The sequence below is a fragment of the Rhinatrema bivittatum genome, chromosome 16 (assembly GCF_901001135.1).
Source record: "Rhinatrema bivittatum chromosome 16, aRhiBiv1.1, whole genome shotgun sequence".
Taxonomy (NCBI): domain Eukaryota; kingdom Metazoa; phylum Chordata; class Amphibia; order Gymnophiona; family Rhinatrematidae; genus Rhinatrema; species Rhinatrema bivittatum.
Genome location: NC_042630.1, coordinates 67244971 through 67264825, shown reverse-complemented (window position 1 = coordinate 67264825; position 19855 = coordinate 67244971). Strand labels below are relative to the sequence as shown.

The following is a 19855-nucleotide window of genomic DNA, read 5'->3' as shown; positions in this document are numbered from 1 at the left end:
TCCACCTGGGAAGATGGTGGTTCCTCGTCCTCTGCGTAAAAAGATTCTTCGATGGGCCCACGATTCCCTGTTGGTGGACCATCCAAGTCAGTCTAGGACCCTGTCTATTCTATTGGTTCTATTGGTGGCCAACTATGAGGAAGGATGCTCAGGCATACGTAGAGTTGTGCCCCACTTGCACACGCCAGAAGCCACTGACGGGCCAACCTGGGGTCTGTTGCAACCACTGCCCACTCCCAGCAAACCATGGATTTACATTGCCACTGATTTCATAGTGGATCTTCCTCTTTCCAACGGCAATAACACTATCTGGGTTAAAATGGACCAGTTTTCAAAAATGGCTCACTTTGTGGCTCTACCTGGCCTCCCCTCTTTCCCAGAGCTAGTGAAACTGTTCATCCGCCACATATTCCGACTCCACGGATTCCCAAGGCACATCCTTTCCTATTGTGGAGTACAATTTATGGTCATGTTCTGGAGGGTCTTATGCAAGAAGTTTGATATCGCATTGGATCTTACATTGGCTTATCACCCACAGGCTAATGGACAGACCTTGAAGCAGTTCCTCCAAGCCTACATCAACACACGAGAAAATGATTTGTCCAAATTGTTGCCTTGGGCTAAATTTTCCCTCAATTCTCACCTCTCTGCATCCACGGGGTCTTCACCCTTCCAAGTGGTATACGGACACCAGCCCCTGCCTCTACTTTCGTTGCCTCTGTCAGTGGCCTCTCCTGCGGCACAAGCCACCGCTCAAGAGTTGCATAAGCTCTGGAAAGATACTAAGCATCTTTTACAACAAGCTGCTCAGAAGTCCAAAAGATGCTATGATCTGCATCATTGGGCAGCGCTGCAATTCAATCCTGGAGATAAAGTGTGGCTTAGTACTCGATTCATTCATCTAAAACTACTTTCAGTCCGTTTTGCTCCAAGACATATCGGGCCATTTCCCGTACGTCGTCAGCTGGGCCTGCCTACCTCACTCAAGATACACAACACCTTCCACTTCTCCTTTCTTAAACCTCTTGTTCTCTCCAAGTTTTCCAAGAAGCTGCCTGAACCGCAACCTCTAGCTTCTGAAGCGGATATCACTTACCAGGTACAAGATGTCTTGGATATACGGAAAAGAGGAATACGATGGGAATACCTGTTATCTTGGGAGGTCTTTGGGTTAGAAGAAAACAGTCGGGAGCAAGCAGCAAACATTCTCGATAAAGAACTGATCAGTTTCACATGTCTCATCCTAGAAAACCCAAACACCCGGGGAGGGGCCCTAAGAAGGGGGGTACTGTTACGGTCCACGGCCACAGATGGCGGTGGGTGCCATTGCTCACTTCTCTTTTTGCAGCTCTGGCTCTGTTGGGTGAACTCGCAGCTTCAGCCAGCTGCCTCCAGCCTTCTGGCCTCCAATCCCGGGCCTATCTGAGCAGCATGAAAGGTCACGACCACCATCTTACCCGTGGGGTTCCCTAGGTGTGTGCGTTCTCCGACCAGCTTTAACCATGTCGTGGCGGGAACCTCGGGGGTATCCCTACCAGATGATGTCACTCTGCTCCAATATTTAAACTCGCCAGCCCAGACAGCCGGCGATTTGACAATGAGTTCACTTTCTGTTTTATCAGCTTCTACTCTGCTTGTTCTGGTGTTGCTTCTGTGGTGTTAGACTACTGGGTACCTGCTCCTCGGGGGCCCCCCTCGTCTTGTGGCTATCCATTCCTTAAAGGGCTGCTCACCCGGACTCCAGCCTGCCTTTCTCCTAAAGGCCTTCTACGGGACTTCTGCTTCTTCCTGTTGCTCTGAGTACCCCTGGCTGGATCACCTTTGATTGCTACGTGGGAATCCTCGCCGGTGTACCCCGCTCTGCGGACCACTACCGTGTTCATTATCGAGGAACCTTCCTGCATAACTCTACTTCTGATTCAGCGTGTTACAGTGACTATACGTTCCGGCACCCCCGCTCCTCAGGTAGTGCCGCTACGTTCCTTGACTCTTGTCTCAAGCAAGTCTGACATCAGCATCTGTGCTGCCGTTCCGTGGCCCACCTGCAGGGGTCACCCTCTACATCTCCACCTCTGCTGTATTCCCATCCCGCAGCCGAGGCTCTGCCTCCTGATGGTAAGGCCCTACAGGGCTCCTCCCCCTGAGTGGTTCCACCTCTCACCTCGGCCAAAGGGTCCACTCACTTACTTATCCTAACAGTCTGTCTTGATGGTTCCCTGTTATAGAGTCCATCAAGCTAGGGTGAAAGAACATTTTATAAATCTCAACTTTGTGAGATTTTCCTCATACAAATGATATCAAATCTTCACTGAGGTGTACTGTGCTGTTTGCACATCTCATTCTGAATGTAAAACAGACCCCTAAACCATAAACCTTAAACCACCAACACTTCACCTTGAGCTATTAGCTGGCCCTCCTATAGTCATATAAATAGTTGAATACTGTGAAGGCTTCCCCAAGGGCTCCCTCTCTCTCTCTCTTTCTCTTCCTCCTCTTCCTCCTCCTCCTCTTACCTCCCCCCCCCCCAAGCCCAGAAAGTGCCAAAATGCAATTTGCATAATTTATCGCAAATTGCATTATGGCCTTTTTGGGAATATCATAGTTTAACACTAGGAAAAAAGTGCAGTTATTTCCAGCAAAACCTTGTGATATTGCCCCCTCCCTAATCCCACCCCTTCCAAAACTTTGCATTCACGCTATGCAATAAAACTATTATCACATGCATTATGGCGTTAATGCCATAAAGCATTTTGATGAATAACTGTATTAGTTTGTTACAGTGAAGGTCATTTTTCAAAATGCAATGGGTCATTATCACATGTGTAAGGGTGTTATCGCATGTGATAATGCCCTAATGCATGCAATAACTACCGCATCGCAACTTTATAATTAAAATGAAGAAAGGGGAGTGGTTTGGGCAGGGTTTAAAACATTTAGGGCCTGTAGCACTGTGGGCAATAATGTTTTACACATTATCGCCGGCAGTACCACTAGAAATAACCTACACCTTTCCCATTGGCAAAAGTGTCAGTGTGGCTGTAACCATGGTGTGCAATACTAGGGATGTGCACACATTTTTTTCCCAGTCATTTTTGTTTCGGGTAGTTATCTGTCAAATTTCATTTTGTAATAGTTTGGGAAGTATTTATTTCATGTTCTCCTCATTTTGGAGTTAGTGCACATTAACGGGGCTTAGTAGCAATAACTTCATGTTAGGGCGCACTAATTCCCATAAGTGTGCATTAAACAGTTTTCCTAATTTCGGGCTTCATGCACAATATCAGGATATTGGTGCGCACTAACTAGATGTTCGTGCACATTAAGCCCCATTAGTGTGCACTACTTAGTTTTCTAATTTCAGAATTAGTGTGTCCTAATAGGACTAAGGAGGCACTAACTAAAGACAGTGAACGCTAACAAAAAATGTTACCAATAAGTTAAAAAGTGTCAATTGGGGAGGAGTTCATTAGCCAGAGTTATGGTTCTGCATTCCCTTTGGCTGTCTCCTTCTAAATAGACAGTAAGGAGACAGCCAATGAAAATGCAGAACCATACCTCTGGTTAACGAACTGCTCCTCGATTTAAACTTGTTAACTTATTGGTAACATTTTTTGTTACTGTACACTAACTTTAGTTAGTGTGTGCTAACATCCAGTTAGTGTGCCCTAAGTCCTATTAGGGCGCTCTAACTCTGAAATTGGAAAACTAGGCAGTGTGCACTAATGGACGTAATGTGCACTAACATCTAGTTAGTGTGCACCAAAGTCCTGTTAGAAAACTATAGTTAGTGCGCACTAACAGGACTTAGTGCACACTAACCATATTTTAGTGCGCACTAACATGAAATACAAATACGAAATTCCACAAAATGATGCCAATTTTTTTTTTCATTTTGGAGTGCTCCTGAAACATGATGAAATAGACAATTTCATTGCCATTGTCTATTTCATTTAAAACAAATGCACATCCCTACATTCCGCTGTGATGCAGCCAGCTGCACAGTTTTGCCATCCACCCCTTTCTAGTGCAATGATAAGTAGAGATGTGAATCGGAACTGGAATCTGATCGGTTCCGGTTCCGATCCAAATCTTTAAAGATGGCGCGGGCCATGGCCGGCCATCCAGTGCTTCTACCATGTGACAGGGGCCGGCCAATGGCATGGATACCCTGTCACATGGTAAGGGCAAAGGGTCATCGGCGCCATTTTTATTAGTGGCAGCCCATGGCCCGAGAGTGGGAGATCGCTCCCCGCGCCCCCACTGGACCACCAGGTAATTTTAAAAGGGTTTGTTTTGGGGGGGGGGAGGCTAAGGAGGTCAGTTTAAAGGGTCGGGAGGGTTTTTTTTTTATTGGGACATCGGCGCCATTTTTATTAGTGGCAGCCAAAATGGCGCCGATGGCCCGAGAGCGGGAGATCGCACCGGGACCCCCCCCACTGGACCACCAGGTAATTTAAAACATTTTTTGGGGGGGGGGTTCGGGAGGGTGGGGGAGGGTAAGGGATTCGTTTTAAAGGGACGGGGTGGGTTTAGGGGTTGTTTTGGTGTGCCAGTTTTCCCGCCCTCCCCCGTCCCCCGATTTATGATTTTTCATGATAAATCAAGGGAATTTCTATTGTATCGCAACTCTAACGATTTTTGATGATTTAAAAAATATCTGACGATTTTTTTAAATCGTCAAAAAACGATTCACATCCCTAATGATAAGAAATAATAAATTACTTGTACCATCAACAGATAATTATGTTATTAGAGTATTAATGCATCATTGGGTTAAAAAATAATCGCACAGAAAAATAGACAATGCAACTATATTCAGAGGAATTTGGCCAGAAAACACACAAGTTATCCAGCTAAATGCTGACATTTTACTTTTTTGGGCATTTATCCATCTATTAGCCAGATATCTCATTATCTGGCAAAAATTTAGCTGGATAAAAATGGGGATATTGAGAAGGCATTACCGGGAGGGGTTAAGTTAGCAAGACAAGTTATCTAACACTGATATTCAGAATTAGTCAGATAACATTAGGGATGTGAATCGTTTTTTGACGATTTAAAATATCGTCCGATATATTTTAAATCGTCAAACATCGTTAGAGCCACGATACAATAACAATTTCCCCGATTTATCGTCAAAAAATCGTAAATTGGGGGAAGGGGGAGGGGAAGGTGGAGGGCGGGAAAACCGGCACACTAAAACACCCTAAAACCCACCCCGACCCTTTAAAATAAATCCCCCACCCTCCCGAACCCCCCCAAAATGCCTTAAATTACCTGGGGGTCCAGCGGGGGTCCGGAACGACCTCCTGCAATCGAATCATGTTGTCTTCAGCCGGCGCCATTTTGCGTCGCCATTTTGCAAAATGGCGGCGCAAAATGGCGCCAGCCGTAGACAACACGATTCGACTGCAGGAGGTCGTTCCGGACCCCCGCTGGACTTTTGGCAAGTCGTGGGGGTCAGAAGGCCCCCCCAAGCTGGCCAAAAGTCCCTGGGGGTCCGGGAGCGATCTGCTGCCGCGAATCGCCGGCCAGCTGAAAAGGGCCTGGCCCGGCACTCGCTTGGTATTTGAGGCCCGAGGTCTCGCGTCGCTACATGCCGGCGCGATGACGTCACCGCGCGCCTGCACGGCAGCGCCATCGCGCCCCTGACGCATGCCCCGGCCCTCCCGAAGTGCTCGCCTGCCGGGGGAGCTCCTCCCACCGCCGCCCGGGTGCCGGACCCCGGGATCGCGCAGGTAGGCTGATCCCGGTGGGGAACAGGGAGAGGTGGGGGGTCGAAAAACGATTCGCGGCAGCAGATCGCTCCCGGACTCCCAGGGACTATTGGCCAGCTTGGGGGGGCCTCCTGACCCCCACAAGACTTGCCAAAAGTCCAGCGGGGGTCCGGAACGACCTCCTGCAGTCGATCTCCTGCCGGCGCCATTTTCCGTACGAAAAATGATTTTATTTATTTATTTATTTATTTATTGTTTTTGTTATACCGAGTTTCATGATAGGCATCACATCAACCCGGTTTACAAATAACAAGGAGTGTAAAGCATAACGTAACGTAAAAAACAATATTTTCAATAAGAACCTTGAACTTTAAATACAGTGAATCAGAAAAAGGGAGAGGGAAAGTTACAAAAAACAAGGAAAATAAACTTGGGATGGAAGGGGAGAAATTGAACAGCACAATATTTACATTTCAGCCTATTGATACATTAGAATAGCAAGTGAAAAAATAAGACTATGAAACGGTACATAGGTAATCAAATGAATAAATATGACAGTTGTGAATGGTAATAGTATGATAAATATTCAGCAGGAATTAGTGAGAGAGGGTTTGAGGTTGGTTGATTCGTGTTTACATTCCATTATTGCATACGAGTTAGTGCTAGTGAGAGGAGGTTTTATTCAAGGCTTGGAAATGCTTTTTTGAAAAGCCAAGTTTTTAGTCTTTTCCTAAATGTTAAAGAGCATGGCTCTTGTCTCAAATCAGGTGGGATCGAGTTCCAGAGAGCTGGACCTGCTGATGAGAAGGCTCTGAGACTCAAGGATTTATGTTGGTAGGTTTTGGCCTTTGGAATTTGGAGTGACTCTTTGTAGTGTTCCCTGATAGGCCTGGCGGAGGTGAATTTTTTAAGTGGTATTTGTAGGTCAAGTTGCGTGTGTTGGTTGATAGTTTTGTATATGATGTTAATGGTTTTGTACATGATTCTATAGTGGATCGGAAGCCAATGGAGGTTTTTGAGAATAGGTGAAATGTGGTCAATTTTCCTGGAATTTGTAAGGACTCTGGCTGCAGAGTTCTGAACCATTTGTAAAGGTTTGGTGTAAGAAGCTGGGAGGCCTAATAGTAATGAGTTGCAATAATCTAGTTTGGAAAAGATTATTGCTTGCAAGATTGTTCTGAAGTCCTGAGTGTGAAACAGCGGTTTTATTCTTTTCAGGATATGTAATTTGTAGAAGCAATCTTTGGTGGTTTGGTTAATGAATGTTTTGAGGTTGAGACGATTGTCTAGGATGGCTCCTAAGTCTCTTACGTGGGTTGTTTGAAGGAGTGTGGGTGGTTTAGGAAGTAGGGATGTGAATCGTTTTTCAACGATTAAAATTATCGTCCGATAATGTTTATATCGTCTTAAATCGTTATAGAACACGATACAATAGAAATTCTAACGATTTATCGTTAAAAATCGTTAAATCGTGTTAGTGCGCACTAACTCGATTTAGTGCGCACTAACTGAAAATGATACAAATAAACACTTTCCAGGTCACTGAAGGTCAGTTAGGAATGAATATGTGTTCCTATTGGCTGGCTGCCCTCTTATCTATTGATGTTACCACTGAGGTGATGGTTGGGGGGATGGGAAATGGAACTGGAAACTAACGAACACCAACAGAAAATGAAACAAAGTGTTCACACTTCCCAGGTCAGTAAAGGTCACTTAGGAATGAATATGTATGTATGTATTCCTATTGGCTGGCTGTGCTCTTATCTATTGATGTTACCAATATGGTTGGGGGGATGTGAAATGGAAACAGTTGGAAGCTTGACAAAAAAAGTAATGTAATGATCAGCACTCACCTGACTAGAACTTGTTTGTTTATTATTTTTGTTAGCAGGCACCTGAAATGCTAGTGCATGTTGAATTTGCCAATCACTGTGCATTTTAGAAAGGTGGTCCTGGCTGGAACTGTACACAGTTCAAATATATGTAATTGATTGTTGGTAAGTGTATTTTTTAAGTAGCCACACTGGCACCAGTATGTTTACTTTTCCTCCTACTTAACTCACTAGCTCAGCTTTGTAAGAAGGGCTTCTCTGCTTGTGTGTTGTTTTTGTTTGGTGTGAGGAGAGCAGAAACATCAGATCTTTATTCAATCTACTACAGTCATCTCTTACAGTGCCCTATCCCTATTAATACCAGGAGTGTTGTGATCTTCCTGTACACAGTGCCCTAACCCTGATACCAGTCTGAGACAGCTCCCTCCCTGCATTACTAGTGAGAGGCTGGCTTCACAGACAGGGGGGAGCTGCCTGACCCTCACTCCTGACTTCCCCCATGTCCCAGCTAGTGAATGGTGTGTGGGTGAGGGGGGGGGGAGGATGGTGAAGTCTGAGACAGCTCCCTCCCTGCATTACTAGTGAGAGGCTGGCTTCACAGACAGGGGGGAGCTGCCTGACCCTCACTCCTGACTTCCCCCATGTCCCAGCTAGTGAATGGTGTGTGGGTGAGGGGGGGGGGGGAGGATGGTGAAGTCTGAGACAGCTCCCTCCCTGCATTACTAGTGAGAGGCTGGCTTCACAGACAGGGGGGAGCTGCCTGACCCTCACTCCTGACTTCCCCCATGTCCCAGCTAGTGAATGGTGTGTGGGTGAGGGGGGGGGGGGAGGATGGTGAAGTCTGAGACAGCTCCCTCCCTGCATTACTAGTGAGAGGCTGGCTTCGCAGACAGGGGGGAGCTGCCTGACCCTCACTCCTGACTTCCCCCATGTCCCAGCTAGTGAATGGTGTGTGGGTGAGGGGGGGGGGGGGGAGGATGGTGAAGTCTGAGACAGCTCCCTCCCTGCATTACTAGTGAGAGGCTGGCTTCACAGACAGGGGGGAGCTGCCTGACCCTCACTCCTGACTTCCCCCATGTCCCAGCTAGTGAATGGTGTGTGGGTGAGGGGGGGGGGAGGATGGTGAAGTCTGAGACAGCTCCCTCCCTGCATTACTAGTGAGAGGCTGGCTTCACAGACAGGGGGGAGCTGCCTGACCCTCACTCCTGACTTCCCCCATGTCCCAGCTAGTGAATGGTGTGTGGGTGAGGGGGGGGGGGGGGAGGATGGTGAAGTCTGAGACAGCTCCCTCCCTGCATTACTAGTGAGAGGCTGGCTTCACAGACAGGGGGGAGCTGCCTGACCCTCACTCCTCCGGGGTATTGTGATCTTCCTGCACACAGTGCCCTATCCCTGATACCAGGGGTGTTGTGATCTTCCTGCATGCAGTGCCCTATCCCTATTAATACCAGGAGTGTTGTGATCTTCCTGCATGCAGTGCCCTATCCCTATTAATACCAGGAGTGTTGTGATCTTCCTGCATGCAGTGCCCTATCCCTGATACCGGGATGTGTGCAAGAAGATCACAACACCCCCGGTATCAGGAATAGGGCACTGTGTGCAGGAAGATCACAACACCCCCAGTATCAGGAATAGGGCACTGTGTGCAGGAAGATCACAACACCCCTGGTATTAGGGATAGGGCACTGTGTGCAGGAAGATCACAACACTCCTGGTATTAATAGGGATAGGGCACTGTGTGCAGGAAGATCACAATACCCCTGGTATCAGGGTTAGGGCACAAGTTCTAGTCACATTGACTGATCACATTACTTGTTTTGTCAAGCTACCAACTGTTTCCATTTCCCATCCCCCATATACTGTCAGTAGGAAACTTGGTAACATGAATAAATAAGAGGGCAGCCAATAGGAATACATATTCATTCCTAAACTGACCTTAACTGACCTGAAAAGTGTCAAATTGTATCATTTTCAGTTAGTGCGCACTAACTCCCAGTTAGTGCGCACTAATCGGAAAAAACGATTTTTAACGATTTTTTAACTAAAAAATCGTGCCTAAGACGATTTTCTTGCCCTGCCACACGATTTCTATCGTTAAGACGATATGGAAAACGTTTCACATCCCTATTAGGAAGTGTGTTATTGTTTTCCGGTGATATGAGCAGGAATTCTGTTTTCGAAGCATTGAGTACAAGGTTTAGACTGTTGAGGAGAAGTTTAATTTCTAATAGGCAACTGTCCCAGTATTCCATTGTTTTTGAGATTGATTCTTTTATAGGGATTACGATCTGTACGTCGTCTGCAAAAAGGAAATGTTTCAGGCTTAATTTTGTTAGTAGTTGGCAGAGTGGTAGCAGGTAGACATTGAAAAGGGTGGGTGAAAGTGATGATCCTTGCGGCACTCCTCTATTAGAAGGGTGGTATTGGGATTCTTTATTATGAATTTTGACTCTGTATCCTCTGTTTTCTAGAAATGTTTTGAACCAGTTTAGTGTGGCACCTGTTAAACCAATGTTTGCCAGCTGTTTTAGAAGAAGGGCGTGGTTGACGGTCTTCCAAGCTTCCAAGCTTCCAAGTCTTCCAAGTCTTCCAAGCTTCCAAGTCTTCCAAGCAAGATTTGCGGCAGGAGATCGCTCCCGGACCCCCGCTGGACCCCCAGGGACTTTTGGCCAGCTTGGAGGGGCCTCCTGACCCCCACAAGACTTGCCAAAAGTCCAGAGGAGGTCCGGAACGACCTCCTGCAGTCGAATCGTGTTGTCTACGGCCGGCACCATTTCGCGCCACCATTTTGCAAAATGGCGGTGCAAAATGGCGCCGGCTGAAGAGAACACGATTCGATTGCAGGAGGTCGTTCCGGACCCCCGCTGGACCCCCAGGTAATTTAAGGCATTTTGGAGGGGTTCAGGAGGGTGGGGGATTTATTTTAAAGGGTCGGGGTGGGTTTTAGGGTGTTTTAGTGTGCCGGTTCACGATTTAACGATTTTCACGATATTTTAAAAACCCAAACGGCGACAATACGATTCCCTCCCCCTCCCAGCCGAAATCGATCGTTAAGATGATCGATGACACGATTCACATCTCTAGATAACATACAGCTAACTCTGGTCATGCCAAAGAGCAATCCTAAAGTTAAGAACATATGATTTGCCATCCTGGTCAGACCTAAGGTCCATCAAGCCCTATGTCTTGTTTCTAACAGTGGCCAATCCAGGTCACAAGTACCTGGCAGCATAGTTCCCTCTAAGCTGAGTGCATGAATGAATTGCTCATACATTTTAGAACATCACTCACAGATTTTACATTGTTATTCATGTACATTTTTTCTTTGGGCTATATACAGAAATGCAATGCTAATTCTAGCACTCAAAAATTGTTGGTTTTAAAAACTGTTCCTCAGAGGAAAAAAATTGCACACAGCTAGTTGCACAGCTATTGGCCTCCTTATGGAGCATTGCCCCTCCAAGGTCAATGGATTCCATGATGCCTATCACAGGAATTAGCAGTGGATTTTAATAAGTCCATCTTAATATTTTTAAGATACTGGCTTTATTCAATTGTGCTGCTGCACTCCTGAATAGCCCTCCAAAGTAAGTTTATCAGATTAACTTTGCAATCCAGCCAGTGACTGAATATTATACCCTGATTGTTTTGATTTTTGCTCAGAAAATTTCTTAGCAATAACCTGGAACAACTTAATATTGTTGCAAATGTGAATGTACAATTACACAGAATGTATGAAACATAAACATTTATTATCAATATTTTTGTGAGGCATCAAACTTGGAAATTTATCAATTGATTTTTTCTGGTGAAATTCCCCACCCAATGTAATGATATGTCAGTCTTTCATAAAATTGTCATTAAGTGATAATCCATTCCATATTCAAAGATGTGACTCAAAGACTCAAAAACTCAAAACTCAAAATCGTGGAAGAACTGAAGACATTGTTACCAGTTCTTTCCTTTTAATTTAGGGCAGGCTGAGGCAGTCCTTGTTTTATCCTGTTTCATGCATGGATACCTTTCCATTGGACTATCTTAATAGAGCTTTGAGTAGCCTTTGGGTTATTGGCCTCCTTATGGTACAAGCATTGTCATGTCTTGGTTTTACCACTCTGGGCTTCCAAGTTGTCTAATAGTAAAATGAAGCAAAGCAATAGTCCCAGTGGATTCCTTGTGTGTGTGACTGGTTTAATTAGTGTGTCTGCATGTTCCAAGCACAGAATTATATGCAGCATAGAAACTGCTTGACGTAAGAGTTAAACAAGAGAAGAAACAAAGATTCACACTTCTGTTTGTCCCTGGCTTATATATTTTTTGTTTTAATCACAGATCAGTTATGGATCTATGGATGCTCTCTTCAATGACCGGGTTGACTTCCCATTCTTTTATCGCACGGTCCCACAGGATCAATCTCAGTACCAGGGCCTGATTCAGCTCCTGAACCTCTTCCGCTGGACCTGGGTGGGGATTCTCACTTCAGATGATGACAGTGATCAGAAGGGCAGTGAGGAACTGAAGAGCGAGATTATCAGGAGCGGCAGCTGTGTGGCTTTTCTGGAAAAGATACAATTTTCCTATGATTTTAAGGTTGAGCAGTATGCAAAATATAAAAAGATTACTGACATGATCGACAAGTCATTAGCTAAGGTTATTATCCTCTACAGTACTAACAGTTACATGGTGGTGCAGTTCTGCATGGCATGGTGGAGAATGACTGATGACAAAGTGTGGATCATCTCTGCTGCCTCATCTTCCCTTGCTAACATAGATTTCCCATCCAGTGACACCGGCTCATCATGTAGCACATTCAATGGCTCTCTAGCATTTGCCATTCCTAAAGGAAAGATTCCAGGATTCAAGGATTTCCTCTATAATCTCCATCCAGCCTCATTTCCAGACCTCTCTTTTCTGCGACCTCTGTGGAGGGCTGCTTTCTGGTGTGAGCTTCCGAATGGGAGTGAAAATTCACGTTTACTCAACTGCACAGGGCAGGAGACTCTGTCTAACCTTCCATCTCAGCTATTTGATGTGAATAATTTTCAGTTCACTTACAGTCTTTACACCGCAGTCTATGCACTGGCTCATGCTTTGCACAACATGTACACAATGAAGTCTCAATATGGGGGGAATCTAAAACTGGAATTTCAACCATGGCAGGTAAACCCTCCTGATTGATTCTTTTAAGTAGAATGCATTTGTTTCTTTACTGTAATATTCATTTTGTGCAATGTAGTTAAATGAGGGAGATATACATTGGTAAAGAAGAGAGAGAGTAAAATAGATCACAGACAATTAGCCCTTTCTTTCCACCAGGGGTGCCCAGCAGTTGTCAGTAGATAGGATTATAGACAGTGCTGGGGAGGAGCCGGCTGTCGTGGTACATGTGAGCACAAACAAAGGAAAATGTGACAGAGAGATTCTGGAAGCTAAATTTAGGATTTTAGGTAGAAAGCTGAAATCCAGAACCTCTTGGATGGCATTCTCTGAACACTGAGAGGAAAAATAGTGGAAAGTGTTCTAAACATCAAAATCACACACCATATATAGAAACATAGAAACATAGAAGTGACGGCAGAAGAAGACCAACGGCCCATCCAGTCTGCCCAGCAAGCTACGCAGTTTATCCATTCCCCCCCCCCCCTTTTTTTCTCCCTCCCACCCGTCTCTATTGGCTTCCAGCACCCTCCGGCCCCAATTCCCTTCCACCCCTCCTCCAATGCAGAGAGCAGCGCCATCCTAGTGAACATCCAGCTCAATCAGGGGTAGCAACCGCCGCAACCAGCAGGCCACACCCCTGCCCCTTACCCACCCCTGTTTTGTTTGCTTGTTTGTTTGTTTTTATTTTTTTGAGATGGTGGATACCTGGAATGCCCTTCCGGAGGAAGTGGTGAAGTCTAAAACTGTGAAGGACTTCAAAGGGGCGTGGGATAAACACTGTGGATCCATCAAGTCTAGTGGGCATAAATAGAGAGGAGGCAGCAAACACTGCACGGAGTGGCAGTAGCCACAGAGGCATTCACGGAGCGGGATGCCAGTGGCCAATCACTGGCCACTGGCATCCCGCTCCGTGAATGCCTCTGTGGCTACTGCCGCTCCGTGCAGTGTTTTGTTGCATGAAAGTGGAACACCTACTACTGGCCCCTGGCATCTCGCTCCGTGAATGCCTCAGTGGCTACTGCCACTCCGTGCAGTGTTTGCTGCCTCCTCTCTATTTATGCCCACTAGACTTGATGGATCCACAGTGTTTATCCCACGCCCCTTTGAAGTCCTTCACAGTTTTAGACTTCACCACTTCCTCCGGAAGGGCATTCCAGGTATCCACCACCCTTTCCGTGAAGAAATACTTCCTAACATTGGTTCTTAGTCTTCCTCCCCGGAGCCTCAGCTCGTGACCTCTGGTTCTGCTGATTTTTTTCCTACGGAAAAGGTTTGTCGTTGTCTTTGGATCATTAAAGTTTTTCAATTATCTGAAAGTCTGAATCATATCACCCCTGCTCCTCCTTTCCTCCAGGGTGTACATATTTAGATTCTTCAATCTCTCCTCGTACATCATCCGATGAAGAAAGACATGGTTTAATGGAACAAAGTCAGCATGGCTTTACCCAGGGCAAGTCTTGCCTCACAAATCTGCTTCACTTTTTTGAAGGCGTTAATAAACATGTGGCTAAAGGTGAACCGGTAGATATAGTATACTTGGATTTTCAGAAGGCGTTTGACAAAGTTCCTCATGAGAGTCTTCTAGGAAAAGTAAAAAGTCATGGCATAGGTGGCAATGTCCTTTCATGGATTACAAACTGGCTAAAAGACAGGAAACAGAGAGTAGGATTAAATGGACAATTTTCTCAGTAGAAGGGAGTGGACAGTGGAGTGCCTCAGGGATCTGTATTGGAACCCTTACTTTTCAATATATTTATAAATGATCTGGAAAGAACCTCGATGAGTGAGATAATCAAATTTGCAGATGACACAAAATTGTTCAGAGTAGTTAAATCACAAGAAGATTGTAATAAATTGCAGGAAGACCTTGTGAGACTGGAAAATTGGGCATCCAAATGGCAAATGAAATTTAATGTGGAGAAAGTTCTTTTTTAATCAATGCACAATTAAACTTTGGAATTTGTTGCCAGAGGATGTGGTTATTTATTTATTTATTTATTATTTAAAGGCTTTTATATACCGGAGTTCATGCACTAGTGCATACCACTTCGGTTTACACAGAACAAGGAACAGAAAATTACATCAAACAGATTGAACAATTAAACAAATATACAATTATTATTAGTGCAGTTAGTATAGCTGTGGTTAAAAAAGGATTGGATAAGTTCTTGGAGAAGTCCATTATCTGCTATTAAGTTCACTTAGAGAATAGCCACTGCCATTAACAATGGTAACATGGAATAGACTGAGTTTTTGGGTACTTGCCAGGTTCTTATGGCCTGGATTGCCCACTGTTGGAAACAGGATGCTGGGCTTGATGGACCCTTGGTCTGACCCAGTATGGCAGTATGTGAAATTTAATGTGGATAAGTGCAAGGTGATGCATATAGGGAAAAATAACCCATGCTATAATTATACAATGTTGGGTTCCATATTAGGTGTTACAACCCAAGAAAGAGATCTAGGTGTCATAGTGGATAACACATTGAAATCGTCGGTACAGTGTGCTGCGGCAGTCAAAAAAGCAAACAGAATGTTGGGAATTATTAGAAAGGGAATGGTGAATAAAACAGAAAATGTCATAATGCCTCTGTATCGCTCCATGGTGAGACCGCACCTTGAATACTGTGTACAATTCTGGTTGCTGCATCTAAAAAAAGATATAATTGCGATGGAGAAGGTACAGAGAAGGGCTACCAAAATGATAAGGGGAATGGAACAGCTCCCCTATGAGGAAAGACTAAAGAGGTTAGGACTTTTCAGCTTGGAGAAGAGACGACTGAGGGGGGATATGATAGAGGTGTTTAAAATCATGAGAGGTCTAGAACGGGTAGATGTGAATCGGTTATTTACTCTTTCGGATAGTAGAAAGACTAGGGGGTACTCCATGAAGTTAGCATGGGGCACATTTAAAACTAATCGGAGAAAGTTCTTTTTTACTCAGCGCACAATTAAACTCTGGAATTTGTTGCCAGAGGATGTGGTTAGTGCAGTTAGTATAGCTGTGTTTAAAAAAGGATTGGATAAGTTCTTGGAGGAGAAGTCCATTACCTGCTATTAAGTTCACTTAGAGAATAGCCACTGCCATTAGCAATGGTAACATGGAATAGACTTAGTTTTTGGGTACTTGCCAGGTTCTTATGGCCTGGATTGGCCACTGTTGGAAACAGGATGCTGGGCTTGATGGACCCTTGGTCTGACCCAGTATGGCATGTTCTTATGTTCTTATGCTTCCTGTTCCACGCGCAGGTCACCAGAGGCAGGCAGTGCTCCTGGGTCTCAATGCATGAATGACACGATGGTGCAAGGAAGAGGGATTCAGTTTTGTAAGGAACTGGGGAAACTTTTGCAGAAGGGGGAGGAGACTTTTCCGAAAGGACGGGCTCCACCTTAACGAGAGAGGAATCAAGCTGCTGGCACTTTTAAAAAAGAGATAGAGCAGCTTTTAAACTAGAACAAGGGGGAAAGCCGACAGTCACTCAGCAGTGCATGGTTCAGAGGAATGTATCCTTGAAGGATACTAATGAAACAGGAGAGTTAGGGCATCCCAACAGAGAGGGTCCAATAAAAGCAAATGTAGTCCATGTGGCTATATTTAAAAAAATCACCTGAGCTAAAGATTTCCAAATTACCCCTATGAACTGAAAATTAGGTTGTTAATACAAATAAAAAACACACTTTGAAATGTTTGTATGCCAATGCCAGAAGTCTAAGAAGTAAGATGGGAGAGTTAGAGTGTATAGCAGCAAATGATGAGATTGACATAACTGGCATCACGGAGACCTGATGGAAGGAGGATAACCAATGGGACAGTGCTATATCAGGGTACAAATTATATCGCAATGAAAGTGAGGATCAACTTGTTGGGGGAGTGGCACTTTATGTATGGGAGGGTATAGAATCCAAAAATAACAAAAGGATTGAATTAACAATTATAATCCAGCTGTACTCCAATTCAATTCAAATTTTAAATTTTAAAACCGCAACAGCAAGCCTATTGGCGTGCTTTACTGTAAAAGTTAAAGCCGCGAGAACCTTTCAATCATTTGTGGTTTGTAAAAAGAACAACAAGGTGTTTCAAGCAATGTTTCAAAAGTCAGTGATTTTTGGATCTGGTTTCTAACATGCTATGTGGCTTGTAATGCAGCATTAGCACTGAACCCCATTGGCTGGCCACTGGAATGCTGAGGGAAGGGCAGGTGAGATTTAGAGGAAGATAGAAGCTTCTCTCTCATTCCATTCATTTACTATTTGTCTTTTAAGCAAACAGCCCACTTCCTTCTCTACTCCACTACTTTCTTTGGTTGCTTTCCCCTTAAAGTGATTCATTCATGAGAAAAAAAAACCCCATATATATATATATATATATATATATATATATAAATCCAGCTGTACTCCTATATATATATATATATAAAACAATGTCTGTTTCTTAAATAACGGGCATACAATAATGGGAGAGTAAACAAAGAGATGAGAGGTGAATGGGGAGAAGGTTCAATTACAGATTGTCTCCTCATCAATTTCATATGCTGCGTCATTGCTGCTGTTCTCACTTTAATCTGCGAAATTGCCTCTCTTATCAGCTGCCACTTGGTTCCAGATCAGAAAGACCAGTTCCAGTCTCCCTGGGTACCTCTTGGACCTCTGCACCATCATACCTTGTTCCACCTTTTGACCAATAGGCAGCAGTCATTAGCATGCCCAATCCCTTAGAGTGCACTAAGAGCGTAGCCTTTCCATTAGACATTAAGGACTCTTGTATTGAGTCAGAAGAGCTCCATTTAGACACCTTATGGCCCTGTGGTGTTGAGTATGTGGACCCTTGAACTGGGACGAGGCTTGGAACCACCACTGAGATATGTCCTCCAGTGATCCTCATTGCCAGGAGGTGGTACTGGTGGGGAAGACCCACATGGAGCTTCACATTTACCAGCCCACGTTCCCCTCAGGTTGAGCCCTTTGGTGCCAGGACCAGCGGGTCTTCTCACATTGAGGAGTCCAAGAAGATGGTAAGGCGGTGTCAGGAGGTCCGGGTTGAGGCTGGCAGAAGACAGAAGAAGCCAAGGGCAGACCGGGAGTCAGGGCAAACAGCAAACAGTTAATGCAGTGAGACAGGCTAGAGGTCAGGACAGGCAGTGGATGGCAGCACGATGAGACAGGACAGAGGTCAGGACAGGCAGTAGAGGAGCAAAGACAGAAAGCCAAGTCGGTGTCAAAACCAGGAAGTCAATATGAGGAGCAAGAGAGGAATTGGGGCCACAGCACAGGAACAGGAGGATGAGACCAGGAGGCAGGAAGGCAAGCTGGAAGATAGGATCAGTAATACAAGCTGGAATGCAGGATCAGGAACACAAGCAGGAACTCAGGATCAGGAACACATACAGGAACAAAGGATCAGGAATGCAAGCTGGAGCTCAGGATCAGGAATGCAGCAACAATGCACTCGGAGCGAGTAAGACCTGTTGCCAAGGTGAAATGCAGGAAACTGAGCTGGGCTTAATTAGGTAAGTGCTGTGACATCAACTTCAGGGGCCAGGCCAAGGTTTCCCACCGCGGCCCCTTTAAGAAGGAGCGAGAGGCGCACGTGTGCGCCTAGTGGAGCGCACACTGGGATGGAGTCGGTGGCATCCTGAGCCGCATGGGCGAGATGCCATGACAGAATTCGGAGCCAGGCCACCCCGGACCACTGAAGGAAGAGCCTGGGCCAAATGCGGTGGAACCGGTTGTCGCCCAAAGACCAGTTGAAATGGTGAAGCACCCGGTCGCTGAATAGGTGTGCAGTTTGTGGGAGAACTCCACCCAGGGTAGCAGAGTGGCCCAATCATCACTGACAAATGAGCAGAGGAAAGTCTTCAGGGTTCGGTTGGTGCATTCGGCTTGCCCATTGCTTTGGGGGTGGTACGCTGAAGTCCAGTTGTACCCCAAACTTCATACAAAAAGAGCGCTAGTACCTAGCTTTGAACTGGGTTCCTCAGTCAGATGCTATGTGTTGGGGCAGTCCGTGGAGACAAAAAATGTGCTGAGTGAACAGCTGAGCTAGCTCGGGCTCCGAGGGTAGCTTGGGAAGGGCAGTAAAATTGTGCATCTTGGAAAACCTGTCGATGACCACCCAGATGACTTGGTTTCCATTAGATGAAATCCGTTGACTTGTGGTTCCATGGTTCCTTGGGTACAGGAAGGGCTTGTAGGGGCCCCCAGGGGGCGCCAAGGTAGGGGTTTCTGCTGGGCGCAGGTCGGGCAGAAGTAGATGTAGGCCCGGATATCATGCTACATCTGTGGCCATCAGTAATACTGGTGCAGAAGTTCCAGCATTCGAGCCCTGCTGTGTTGACTGAGTCGTGTGCCCATGGGTTGACTGAGTCGTGCCAGTGAGAGAATCGTGCACCCACACCAGAAACTTCCAGCGAAGGCGGAGGGGGACCACCATCTTCCCTAAGGGAACTTCTTGGGTAGTGGTCAGAAGTACTTTTGCAGGATCCAGAATGTACTGGGGTGCGATAGGCATATCCTCCGTCTCGAAGGCCCTGGAGAGTGCGTCGGCCCTGGCATTCTTGGAAACTGGTTAGTATCGAAGAACGAAGTTAAAGCGGCTGAAGAACAGTGACCAGCAGGTGTGGCGGAGTTTAAGGCATTGGGCTTGGTTGAGGTACTCCAGGTTTTTATGATCGGTATAAACCGTGATGGGCTGCTGTGCTCCCTCAAGCCATTGTTGCCATTCCTCGAATCCCATCTTGATAGCCAGAAGCTCCATGTCCCCAATGCTGTAGTTCTTCTCTACCGGCGTAAACTTGCGAGAGAAGTAGGAACAAGGTTACAAGGCTCCTTTGCTGGAGTGTTGACTGAGGACGCCCCTACCACTATGTCAGAAGCGTCCACCTCTACAACAAATGAATGTGAGGGGTCTGGATGTCGGAGACAGGTCTCATGGAGGAAGGTCCACTTCAATTCTTCGAAGGCTATGAGTGCCTCAGGTGGCCAGTGTAGCATTGGCCCCCTTTTTCATGAGAACAGTGAGAGGTGCCACTAGGTGGAATTAGTGGAGAATAAAATGTCTATAGAAGTTGGCGAAGCCAAGGGAGCGCTGGAGGGCCTGGATCCCCAATGGCTGGGGCCAGTCCCGAATACTGAAGACCTTCTCTGGGT

At 45.7% G+C, this 19855-nt stretch overlaps 1 protein-coding gene across 1 annotated transcript in view; it reads left to right on the top strand.

Annotated features, from left to right (window-relative positions):
- Positions 1 to 19855, top strand: part of LOC115077808 (vomeronasal type-2 receptor 1-like) — a 144075-nt gene that overhangs the window by 70861 nt on the left and 53359 nt on the right. Inside the window, exon 3 of the mRNA XM_029580094.1 lies at positions 11882 to 12709. Coding sequence (XP_029435954.1) covers positions 11882 to 12709 — 828 coding nt within the window. The remainder of the gene's footprint in view (positions 1 to 11881; positions 12710 to 19855) is intronic.